We start from the raw sequence: 13,502 nt of genomic DNA on the forward strand, positions 1-13,502 counted from the left end.
GTATACATGATAAAGTGAAGGAATAAGATGAAATTCAAAATTGAGTTGTAAGGAAAGTAGTCGTGGTTGTGAACCGATTTATCCATCTTATCAGGGTGTAACGCAAATATTATATACCGAATTTCATTCGAATCGGTCGAGTAGTTCCTGAGATATGGTTTTTGACTCATAAGTGGACGATGCCACGCCCATTTTCCATTTTGTAAAAAAATCTGAGTGCTGCTTCCTTCTGCTATTTCTTCTGTAAAATTAGTGTTTCTGACGTTTTTCATTAGTGAGTTAACCCACTTTTAGTAATTTTCAACCTAACCTTTGTATGGGAGGTGGGCGTGGTTATTATCCGATTTCAACTATTTTCATGGTACGTAGGAGAACCGACTGCAGAGAGATTGGTTTATATAGCTTCATTGGTTTGAGAGATATATACAAATAACCGAGGGCCACGCCCACTTCCCCAAAAAAATTACATCCAAATATGCCCCTTCCTAGTACGTTCCTTTATTCCAAATTTTACTTTTATAACATTATTTATGGCTTAGTTATGACACTCCATAGGTTTTTGCATTTTGTGGGCGTGGCAGTGGTTCGATTTTGACCATTTGCGAAAGAAACCTGTTCTAAGTTTCGTTAAGATATCTCAATTTTTACGAGTACTCAAGTTATCCGTTGCACGGACAGACGGACAGACTGACATCCGGATTTCAACTCGTCTCGTCATCCTGATCATTTTGATATATATAACCCTATATCAAACTCTTTTAGTTTTATGACTTACAAACAACCGTTATGTGAACAAAACTATAATATTCTCTTAGCAACTTTTGTTGCGAGAGTATAAAAAATAAAAGAAAGTGGTAACTCTATACAACGTTTCTTTCATATAACCAGTGCAATTTTGGTAAATCAAGCGGATCGATTCTTGCTAATACTAAATTTTAAAAAATTTAAAATATGATACCACATTGTATTTCTAGTGGGATTCTATTTGATTAAATATTTTTTAATATGAGGTATCCCTGCTACTTATGTGAAATTATTATATTTTTTGAGCCTTCATATATTATAAATTTTTCAAATAGCTCATTTCATTCAGCAAGATATTATGGCCCAACAATAATCCCTATATAAAACCTATTCCAGTCCAATAATCTCAATTGAAAATCTATTGTTGATATACCAATGTAAAATCCCCTAATTCTACAATTAATGTATATATTTGGAAACTCTAGTAAGATATATATATATAAATAAATCTATATTGTTTTTAAATAACTTATTCAATTTACAAGAAGATCCGCTGATAAATTAGAACACACTCCGAAGGTCATGATTCAAGATGCCAGAAAATAATATTAAAGTTGTCTTCGTTACATAAAAGAAATGACAACCATAACGTAAAATTATACAGAACTGCTTAATATAATTTTCGATATAATTACAACATTACTTAGAAGAAGAAGATTTAGACGCATGGGTAGTTTTTAAAGAGGACGACAAAATCTTGCAAAAAATAAATAGCAGGCAACACAATTTGAGAAAATAAATGTTTCATAGTTCGATCTTTCAAGATAACAGTGTTACAAACTCGGAAGACGACTGAGCTCTGGGACGTCTAAGCAGTATACTGCGATCTATCATAGACTCATTGATGTGCTTATGGTTATGAGGGTTTTCGCTTACGGCTGGAATGGATTAGAAAAACTAGGAACTCGTTTGTTCAAAAAAATTTGACGGATTTTTTATGTCGTAATAATTACAAATTGGTTAATTAATTCCAAAAAAAAAAAATTAATAAAAATTTACCGACTAAATTCGAAAAGGTAAGTACAAAATTATTAATTAAACTCCCGATGTCTGACCACTCGCTAGATGCTTCCAAAAAAGCTGTGTGCTCATTGGCAGCCTTATATGTATAGTACTACTGGACTGATTGATATCACTTACTCGTATAACTTTTTCTCATGTCTACTCTCACTCCGGTCCGATTTTCAACACCAAAATTTAACGCGCTGCCCACTTAAATTAATTTATATTTATATTTGTCTACGCTGCCGGCCCACAGGTGTCTGCATTTAGGGCTTTATTGGCATTTTGTTGTTTGGTCTGCCGCAATTAATTAACGAAATTAATTGAACATCTTTATCCTTTTAGCATTAACACAGATTGCCAAATACAGGCTAATGCAAACAAATTATTGCACCTTTGCACATGCATACATTTGTTGATGTGGTTATGGATATAAATGCATAAAAATATTTGTGGATACGTCATGGAAGGCTATCACAGGTGTGTAATTTAAGAGCTCTTTTGTTGCATTTGAATATTGAAATAAATAGTTGATGTTTCAAAATGTTGGTTGCTTTTGTAGCAATACTATTCATTAATGGGAATTTAGAACTCAACAACTGTTTATTGTCAAGAGAAACACTCCGGGATATATGTCACAAAAATTATAAAAATAGAAGTATAGTGAAATTTATAGGAGTTGTTAATTCGATAAAGTATCATCAAGACGACTTTAAATTAGATTAAGAGTTAAGGAACGCGACCTAAGGTCTATAGTGCCCTCTCCTATTATCACAGAATACCATAAAATCATGTCGCTTTAAGAAAACTTAATATCACAACAGAGCTGATGGACGCGGTACTTTCACTTTGCTGACCCCTTTGGCTGACTCCTTTTTTTGACTTTTTTCAATGACTTTAAAGAGATTACGACGAAGTCTAGATAGGTCAAGCTAAGGGTAAAGCCCCCAATTAACGAATATGAAGGCCTATAGCTCACTATTTACCGAAAATATCGATTTATATGTAGAAAATATTTGATTATAAAGATTTGCGATACCTGGAAAAAAACACTAAAGAACTTGGTTTCCGTAATATGACCTTAAGGTTTAAATATTGAAAATTGGGGCTCGGAGAGAAAACTATTCGAGAAAATATAATGCGTGAGTCAGAGACTTAAGAGATAAGAATTATGATATAGATATAGGTTTTTAGAGTTGATATGTTACAATTTTTTAAGGATTATAATACAGTTTTATTCAATAATTATCAGAATTTATTAAGTATTGGTCCACAATTTTGCTTCCGCCGATTTCCAATAGATGTCTCTAGGGTCAAGCACGGGTCGATTAACCCAACAAAATATTTGTAGAGATCTGTTTGCATCCCTAACTTATTATCAACTGAACTATTTCAACGTTTTAAGAATGGTGATTATAAAGTCAAAGACCGGTATGGTGGTGGAAGGGATAAAATTTTCAAGGAAGCATTATTCGACTGAACACAAGAGATCGATACCGAACGCAATTGATGAGTTTGAGCCGAACACTAAAAGAAAAACGGCCACAGTACGAGGAAAGACACGATAAAGTCATTCTCCAGCATGACAATGCTCGGCCTCACGTCGCAAAGGTGGTCAAAACCGTATTCTCCATGCGTTGTTCCATCTGACTACCACTTGTTCCGATCGATGGCACACGGTCTAGCTAACGTGCACTTCAGTTCTTATGAAGAAATCAAAAATTGGATTGATACTTGAATCGACTCGAAAGATGAGGAGTTCTTTCGTCACGGAATACGCATGCTGCCAGAAAGATGGTAAAAAGTAGTAGCTAGCGACGATATATACCAACGTGATGAGGGTGACGAGTAGATTTGAAATCCAGATGTCTGTCCGTCCGTCCGTCTGTCCGTCTGTACAAGCTGTAACTTGAGTAAAAATTAAGATATCTTGACGAAACTTGGCACAAATCACACCATTGTCACGCCCACAAAATGGCGAAAACCAAAAACACATAAAGTGTCATAACTAAGCCATAAATAAAGTTATAGAAGTAAAATTTGGAATAAAGGATCGCACTAGGAAGGAGCATATTTGGGTTTAATTTTTTTGGGGAAGTGGGCGTAGCCCCGCCCACAAATATGTTATTTGTATATAACTCGCAAACCAATAAAGCTATATAAACCAAACTTTCTGCAGTCTGTTCTCTTACGTACACCACCACACACCATGAAAATGGATGAAATCGGATAATCCACCACGCCCACCTCCCATACAAAGGTTAGGTTGAAATTGACTAAAAGTGGGTTAACTCACAAACGAAAATCGTCAGAAACATTAAAGCTGCACTCAGATTTTTTTACAAAATGGAAAATGGGCGTGGAATCGCCCACTTATGGGTCAAAAACCATAACTCAGGAAGTACTCGACAGATTTCAATGAAATTCGGTTTATAATATTTTCTTTACACCCTGATAACACGGATAAAAAATGGGCGAAATCGGTTCACAACCACGACTACATTCCTTATAACTCAATTTTGAATTCCATCTTATTCCTTCACTTTATAATATAAACATAAGGAACCAATGAAGATAGCGGAATAAAACTTTACACAAATAGTGCATATCATCTCTGGCTTCACTTGTGAAAAAATTGTCGAAAACGGACTATAAATTTTCAAGTCCACATGTTGAACTCAGCGCCTAAGGATAAATTTTAACCGAAATATGGGTAAAGCTCCCAGATAATTTAATGTAATTTAGAGGAAAATCTTCTAAAAGTGTGTCTCTGTTCCAAAAATTATTAAAATCGTGTCATAACATATCCTAGCTCCCATACATCTAATTATAGGTTTTTCAAAAATACGTAGGGCTTTATTCCGCATATATGTATTGGTTAATATGTGAGACATTTTAGCCAAATTAATTGAGCGTATAATCTTGGATATAGTGTACCTTGCTGGTGAAAATGAATGAAATCGGTTCAGGAATTACCTCAGCCCTCATATACTATATATGACGATTTTCGTTATTCTATTAAACTTTATGCCGAATTTATAGGTTAATTTGTTTGTTATCTTAATAAAATTTCTTCAATAAATTGCGAGAGTATAAAATGTTCGGTTGCACTTAGCCTTTCCTTACTTGTTGTAACCATTTTTATACAAAAAAGCCTTAAATTTACAAAAAAAAAGGCGGAAGCAAAGTTGTAAATAAATATAATGTTATATATTGCCTAGTATCTACATATATAACCTGCAATTTCTTTAAAACCTTTAAATAAAAATTTTCTTTTTTTTTTACTAAAAAATATTTCTGTTTATTGCAATTAATAATTAATATCGGTTTGTATAAACTTATTTGCTTATTATTAATACAAAAGTTGCACTTTCGAACATTTATTGCTTGTCATGTTAGCTGACAACAATACTTGTAGATATGTTTGTATGTACGTATTTTAATTAATTTGCATTTGTATGTGTGTTTGTACATTTTCAAATGTTGTGCGAATTCTCTACTTCCTCTAACAATACTTTAATCTAACGTGATTATTGCATTAATCGATATTTATGTAAATTACGCGGTTTTTTGGGGGGAATGACATTTAAATATTATGTAGGAAGCATTTAAAATATTAAAAACTACTTTCTTATTGTTGTTTAAATGCAACTGGGTACTGTGCTTATGGTGCATAAGTGATTTATACAACACGAGTACTAGATATGTACTAAATATACTTATATTTGAATCCGAGTAACTTAAGTAGTATTATACAACTAAAATTTCATAAGTTGTTGCGTAAATTGATTTTTTTTTTAATATTTGAAGATCTTAGTGAGAAGATTGGCACTTTAAGGTTGAATGCTACTAAAGACTATCTGCTATATGCATGTGTGTATTCATATATAATTTTATATTTATTGTAATACTTAGTTTAGTGTAGCGTGTTAATTCTTATTTATTAATATGATTCATAAATACTTTTGTGTATTATTGTATAGTGCATTTCATGTATAATATAAGTAACTATAACACGTATTCACTCGTTATGCGATTAAAATTAATTTCTGTCAAGACAAGTGGAATTTTTGTAATTTTAATAATATTATAATATTTTATTGAGAAAAACCCGTTATATTTTCATGTATTAATTTATATTTAATTTTATAATATTTATTTACTTTATGGTAAGATTATAATTATTTAATATAATTTAATACAATATATTATAATATGTTTATGCAATAAATTATATTAAATAATAATAAACATAAAATTATATAAATTATGAATTATATCATATTATTCATGTTTTTTTTTGCAATCGCTTTCAATTATATTTATTATTATTTATGGCATTTTATGGTATTTATAAATTTATCATTTCTTATTTTATAACTTCACACAAATTAATTTAAACTTATTATATTTGTATTTATTTAAACATTATATTTTTGTTGTTCTTAATTATATTACAATTCTTTTTGAATTTCTTTTTATTGCATTCCAATACTTTTTTATTCTAATAAAGGCTTTTTAGAAATTATTATATTTTAACTTATTTGAATTCGAATTTAGTATCTTAATTACTTCGAAGAATAATGCACTTGTGTCTTGTTTTTCTTTATATATTTATGCAAAACCAGAATATAAATTTATTTTGTATGTGTTTTTTTATTTATTTCATATTTCTTGTATTATTATGTTTGTAGAATTTATAAGCCCTTCAGTTGGATTACTTCATAAAGCTGCATTTATAATATTCATAAATTAATATAAATAATTCCATTTTATTTAGTATGTCATATAATATTAGATTTTCATTTAATTAGTATTTTTTTATTTAAATAATTATCATCAGTACTTTATTAATTAAAACATTTTTGTATTATAGTTTGCCTTAATTTGATTTGAATTTTTGTTCATTTCGTTTTCATTACTAATTAATATTACTTAATTTTAATTTATTTAAAATAAATTTTTAAGAATATTTTACCAATATTTGTCTTAATAATTTATTTTCATTAGGGGGTAGTTAATTTGTTAAAATTGTAAAATGCCCGTCAATTTTTATTTTATTTTATTTCTTTATTTCTTTATTTTTTATTTTATTTTATTTTATTTTGTTATATTTTATTTTATTTTATTTTAATTTATTTTATTTTATTTTATTTTATTTTATTTTATGTTATTTTATTTTATGTTATTTTATTTAATTTTTTTATTTTATTTTATTTTTTTATTTTTTTTTATTTTTTTATTTTATTTTATTTTATTTTATTTTATTTTATTTCATTTTATTTTATTTTATTTTATTTTATTTTATTTTATTTTATTTTATTTTATTTTATTTTATTTTATTTTATTTTATTTTATTTTATTTTATTTTATTTTATTTTATTTTATTTTATTTTATTTTATTTTATTTTATTTTATTTTATTTTATTTTACTTTACTTTACTTTACTTTACTTTATTTCATTTTATTTTATTTTATTTTATTTTATTGTATTTTATTTTATTTTATTTTATTGTATTTCATTTTATTTTATTTTATTTTATTTTATTTTATTTTATTTTATTTTATTTTATTTTATTTTATTTTATTTTATTTTATTTTATTTTATTTTATTTTATTTTATTTTATTTTATTTTTTTTATTTAATTTGAATAAATTTTAGTTTTAATTTTATTTAATATTTCTTATTTATTTTTATTTTATTAACAATATGTAATATAATATTACGCTTAACTCGCTCTTTCAACTTAATTTCTACGTATATATGTACGTCTGTTGCACATCCGTATAGACGCCAGTAAACGATTTTACAAAATATATTTACAGTCTTTGTGTGTTAAAACGAAAAAAAAAATGGAAATTTATGATATTGCTGCCGCGTAGGCTCAACAACGGATATGCACTGCTGCGCGCACAACGAAATTCCATAGCCGCGGAAGCCGTTATGATTTGTTTTGGTGGTCACAGCTGCACCACCTGTCGCACACGTCAATTTGCGCGCACTTCACTGCGTCGCGCCGCCCCTTCAGATTTTGACAGCTGCCGAGGTGTTGTTGGCATTGTTGTTGTTAGTGTTACCGCTATTACCGTTATTTACACCAACATTGTTATTGGCACTGCAATTGTTAGTCAAATTGCCAGTGCTGCTGCTATTTTTATTAGCCATATTGTTGGTATTGTTGTTGTTTTTAACACCAGCAGCATTATTTGGATTATTGGAGACAACTCCACCAACAACATTACCAGCTGGCAACGACGGACGCAACAACTCCATATACTGAAACGGTACGTGATAACTCTGACCCTTGTGCTCGACAATCAAGTGTCCGCGACACGTCGATGCGCCCACAACGCTGACGGCTTCACCCTTCTTCAACTGTTGCTGCAACTGTTGTTCGGCCGGATTAACGATGGGTGGATCCTCGGGGAAATTCATTTTCATGATGCGACTCTGCGGATAGCACAGCTTCAGACTGCCAGCGATGGTGTAGCCGCGTGACGGTGGCACGGGCGGTGGACGTTCCTACACAAGCACAAGAATGGACATCGGCAGCAATGACGTCAACAACAGCGACATTAGCGGCATTACGGGTAAGAGTTTGAGAAGACAGTGTGACAGCGTCGCACAAAGGCAGTATAGAGATAAGAAAAGAATTCAATTGAAAGGCATTTGACAAACAATGAATGATGAAGTATGTCCAATGCCGAGGAAAACAAATTTATTGCGACTCATAATGGGAATCAGTGAATGGTTAAATGAAAGCTACGAGTGTGTAGGAGACGTGCGGAAGGAAGGAAGCGCAAACTAAATGTTAGTAAGGCGCATGGACAGGCGATTAGTGGTTTATGACTTGCAATGGTTAGTGGCTAGTATGTTGTGTGTGGGATGAAAGAGATAAAAATCAGTGCTTTGAAATTAAAAAATGGGCAAAATTAAATGGCTTCGAATTAGTTGACGTAAGTTGAAAAGTCACGCACACATCACAGTGTACTATAGTTGGTGGAAGTGAAAGTGAAGAAGATGTTAGTGAAGTGAGTATCCAAAAACCAATACTTATTAAAAATAGCTTACGAATAGCGGTAAAATAAAATAGGCAACATTTCTTCACATGTTAATCTGTAGCGTTAGAAATTTCTTAAATTTATTCTTTTTAGTTTAAATATAAAATATTAGTGCAATGAGACATGTTTTTCTATTTTTTTACAAAATTTCTTCCGCGCCAAAATGTATGCAACGTAATTTAAAAAGTTAGTGTTGCCTACATTTCAGCGCGAATTGAATGATACTTCATGTAAGGATATTATTAAGAAAGAAACCCCTATAAACCCCTATAAGAAACCATAAAAATAAAAATCAATATTAAATCAATAATATAGTTAAGAGGAAAATTGTTCGACAAGATACTTTATTTAAAATTTTCGAATATTCAAACTTTTTAGAATACTTTTGCGACATTCCTGAACTTCAAAACGACTGGTAGAATTCGCGAAAGACTTAAAGAGTACAAGTTCGAATACTTCGAAGCATTTGAAGAAAATAGCAAGAATTTATAATTTTTTGAATAGATTTATCTACTCATGGAGTTAATACACCACATAAATTCCAGTTAAATATTGGTGAGGGTTCAAAATATGGATGGACATATAAATAATAACTATCAAAACCCCAAAATAAGAAATGAAAGTTGTTTTAGGTTAAGAAGGATTTGATTACAATAATAACTATATCTAAGGCATAAACTTCTGGTGAACTGCTGAGAAAGTATCCTCCAAACTGACTACTGAAATGTACTATTTCTAATTCTCTAATCTTTATGGATTTAAATTAGTTTCTAAGGATTTTTCTTCGACTTTCTGTTCCTTATTTCCCATTCATTCTAGATTTCAATTAGTTTCGAAAGATTTGTTTGTGCCTCACAGATATAAGAGCATATGGATCGAAAGACAGTCAATCCGATTGTCCACTCATTTGGTTCTAAATTTTTACGGAATTCATTTTGAATTTCTGTGGAAAATATTGCAAGTAAGAACCACATAATGTAGAAACGGGTGCTACTATGGATTGAGTAGGCAATTGAAAAGTAAAACCATCTCTTAACTAACAAAAACCAAACTCTATAAGTCCCTGATACTCTCCATACTACTTTCTGGTGCCGAAGCGTGGGCGATGTGACGATGAGGCGACAGTAGGAGTTTTCGAAAGAGAAAGGTTTTGCGAAAGATTTGTGGTACCAGCTGATGGAAGCAGAGTAAGGGGAAGACCTCAACTGCGTTGGAAAGACCAGGTGGACCTGGCTGCACTTTTGATTTCCAAGTAGCACCAAACAGCAAAAAGGAGAGATGAATGGCGCGCTGTTATAAAATCTGCTGTAACCACTTAAGCGGTGTCTACGCCAATAAAGAAGAAGAAGAACCACATAACCAAGGTAAATGAATATGCGACGTTCTCTTGATGAACAAGGGTTTCAGACAGAACCCAATACGAAATACACTTTTTATGCTTTCTATTTTCAGTTCTTACTTTACAGAGTTTGTAGGAAGATAAACAGGAGGCAATGCTTAACACAGTGGTCTGTTTACTTGAAAATCGGATTTATGTAACATGAATTGATCTGGATTTCTATCCTCAGCCTTCCCAAATATTATTTAAAGATAATATGCGGTGGCTATAACAACAACAATACGAAATAAGTGAAAAAGACGTAGACGCCTAATGTATGTCACCAGGCGCGGCTCCCAATCTTAAACCCGTCAAGCCTCAAATAATCTTTGAATTTTATAAAGATCTCCCGATATTTGATTTATGCGTATCGTAAAGTACCCTTTTCGAAGAAGAAAACACTCCATCAGAAAAAGAAGATTTGTACATGTAAGCAAATGAAAGTTTAGTTTCGAAAAAGTTCAAACGTGCTAATCCAGTCGGATACAACAAGCACACGTGTTACAACAATTTCTCTACCCCACTACCAAAACCAACTTTTGTTAGCATTCATACATCCGTGCGATAAGTGAAATAATAAAAAGGATATGTAAGGTGATAAGCGAGAAACGTTGGATTGAAAGAGATAGGACTGAGGACTCACCAAATCTAATCCAAATAGGCTGCAGGTTTGCTGGATTATCTTCGTGTCGCATTTCTCATTTGGATCTGGTGGTGGTGTGCCGGCGATTGGTTGCGGACGTGGACGCGTCACGGTGCCCATAAGATTTGTAGATTTCGCTGATAGACGCGATACTGCGAATAAGCGAACAAAGCAGAGAGAGTGAAAAAATTAATTTCAATTTCATAACTGCCATGCCGTATTACTACTTACGTGAGTTCGCACCGCTATTGGGCAGCAATTTGGTTAGTTTTGTTGCACTGGCCGCAGTCGGTAGCATCGTTATGACGCCATTAACGCCGCGCGTACGCTTCACACCGCCCATCTTCTTGCGCCACTGCCAACCGCGCCAGGTGGCCTGTATCAACGTAGCGCTCTTTGTGCGTATCTCCGCGCGCAGATGTTCCAAATGCTGACGCATGCCCTCGCTAAGGAATACGTGACGCTTACCCGGCGACCAAGCAAGTGTGACGGAGCCGTCCAACACCGGCGGATTATCCATGGCGAACTCCAAAATAAGATTGCAATCTTCCATCGCTTTATCCTCGCTGCGGCGATGCAGTCGAAACGGCGCCAACATGGCGACATAGCGTGCATTGAATTGCTTGAAACGCATGCGATGCGGAAAACCAGATGCCATCAGGTTAACGGTCTCCAGCACCTGCAGTGAGCGTATCTGCCGGACGACCATCTTGCGTTCGAAGCAACCGGCCGTTTCATTGGCATTGCTGCGTATGCAACGCACGAAATGTGGACGCGCGTGCACCAGCGTGCGCAACAAATTGTCCAGGCGTGTGTGGAAGTCTTGTGTGAGCGTAGAGACGGGTTCATCGCCATTCAGCAGATCCGTATGCGATGTGGGTGAAATACGGAAACTCAGACCGCGTGGCACATTCTGCAAGGCGTACAAAGCCTTCAGCTCGGAGCCAAAGAGATGTGTGGCAAAACCGAAATTGCAGGTGTGTTTATAGAAGACTGCTACCAAGTCGTCACGCACCACATCGCGATTTGTGTCCAAAAAATCGGTGGTATCATACTCAACACGTCCGGCAAAGTGACGTATCATAAACATGCGTGGATCATACGGTTCGCTCGCGTGTTTCGTCTCCAGACGTGTTGAATTGCGGTGTTGCACCTTAATCTTGGCGACATAACTCTCAGCCGTGCCGCGTATGGAGCACTCAGCGTCCAGCATGCTTAGCAGACCAGTGCGTAGCGAAGATATCAAGTCGATGCAGGGCACATTATCGACATAGTCCACTTCCGCATCACATACGATACCCTCATCACGACAAGACTCCACCGAAGACTTGAAAATGTGCGTATTGTAGAAATGCTGCATAGTTTCGGCGCACAAATTGATGCAGAGGTGCTCCAGCTGTGCATGTGATGGCTCCTCGAAGCCGAACATATCCAGTATGCCGATAAAACCGTCGGTGGCATGACGTACCGCATTATTTAAGGCCGCCATTGACTTGGAGCCGGAGTTACCGCCAATAGTGGAAGCGTGCTGTGAAGCGACATCAGCCTGATTGTGCACAGACTCGTTAGAATCGGAGCTCAAAGTGCCCAGTGTAGAGCCAAGTCGTTTAAGGCTGTTGGCACGTCGCACAATGGTGGCTACGGTGCGACAGTACAGCGCTTTCGCCAGACAATCGCGTGTCATGTTGGACATATTGGCATCGCAGACAGACTTCACTAGCTGACCACGTGCGTTGTGTGTGCGTGTGGTGAGCCCACGAAAGAGTGCGGCAGGCGGCACGCCCAACAAGCTGGCGACGGAGTTCAGTTCGGCTTCACCTTTAACATCCACCTCGAGGCTCTATAAGAGAATGAGCAAGATTTATGAATAAAAATAATTAAAATGTAAAGTAAAATACTAAAATATATATTTTAAAAATAAAAATTTACTTAAAAATATTTTTAAAAAAGTTAACTAAATTTTCCCGTTCAGTCATGAAGTTCGCAACATACACGATTTAAAATCACATTCAGGCGTAAATTACCCAAATAAATACATCATAACGAGAAAAGTGCTTGTGCTGGGATTTGAACCTGCAGCACTTGATTCAACGGCATAGTGTTCTACCACTGTGCCACATGCGTAGCACTAGAATTTGTGACAAAGTGCCGTTTTCTAAATTGGTATTGTAGCAAAGACACACACCTATTATTGTATTTGAGCTAAAATAGAAATTTGTATAGGGTGACACAAATGCCCGAAATTTTAAAATATTTTAAAAGCATATGAGTAACCTTCAGTATACAAATTTTATATATTTGGTTGAATTTTAATCTAATTTTTCATCGATTATAGCATTTGGGCTTAGAGAAATTTTTCAACAACTTCATCTCTTCTATAGTCTCTACGTTCAGTATAAGATCTGTTAGGTCTTTGAGCGAAGAATTTTTCTTTGTTTGAATATAAGAATGAAAGAATTGTTGGTCAACAAGATTTTCTACAAACAGTAGTTTTGAATTAAACGATTTGTGATTCTTGAAACAATATATTAGAAAATGAATTTGAAAAACAACTCGTAAAATCGCTTTTGATGATATTTTGGATTTAGCCTCTAATGAAGTGGAATCTAAGGC

At 33.8% G+C, this 13,502-nt stretch overlaps 1 protein-coding gene across 7 annotated transcripts in view; it reads right to left on the reverse strand.

Moving 5' to 3' along the window:
* The window catches only part of LOC105208526 (myosin-G heavy chain), a 71,082-nt gene that overhangs the window by 3,214 nt on the left and 54,366 nt on the right, over window positions 1-13,502 (reverse strand). For 4 of the 7 annotated variants that reach the window (XM_054226876.1, XM_054226874.1, XM_054226875.1 and 1 more), the window contains 3 exons: window positions 11,121-12,729; window positions 10,890-11,041; window positions 7,461-8,329 (listed from right to left, as the gene is read on the reverse strand). In XM_054226876.1, coding sequence (XP_054082851.1) covers window positions 7,832-8,329; window positions 10,890-11,041; window positions 11,121-12,729 — 2,259 coding nt within the window. In that variant the 3' untranslated portion in view covers window positions 7,461-7,831. Of the gene's footprint in view, window positions 1-7,457; window positions 8,330-10,889; window positions 11,042-11,120; window positions 12,730-13,502 lie in introns of those variants that run through there. The other 3 variants (XM_054226872.1, XM_029037928.2, XM_054226873.1) reach the window with 2 other exon arrangements.

Source organism: Zeugodacus cucurbitae, chromosome 3 (genome assembly GCF_028554725.1).
Source record: "Zeugodacus cucurbitae isolate PBARC_wt_2022May chromosome 3, idZeuCucr1.2, whole genome shotgun sequence".
Lineage (NCBI taxonomy): Eukaryota > Metazoa > Arthropoda > Insecta > Diptera > Tephritidae > Zeugodacus > Zeugodacus cucurbitae.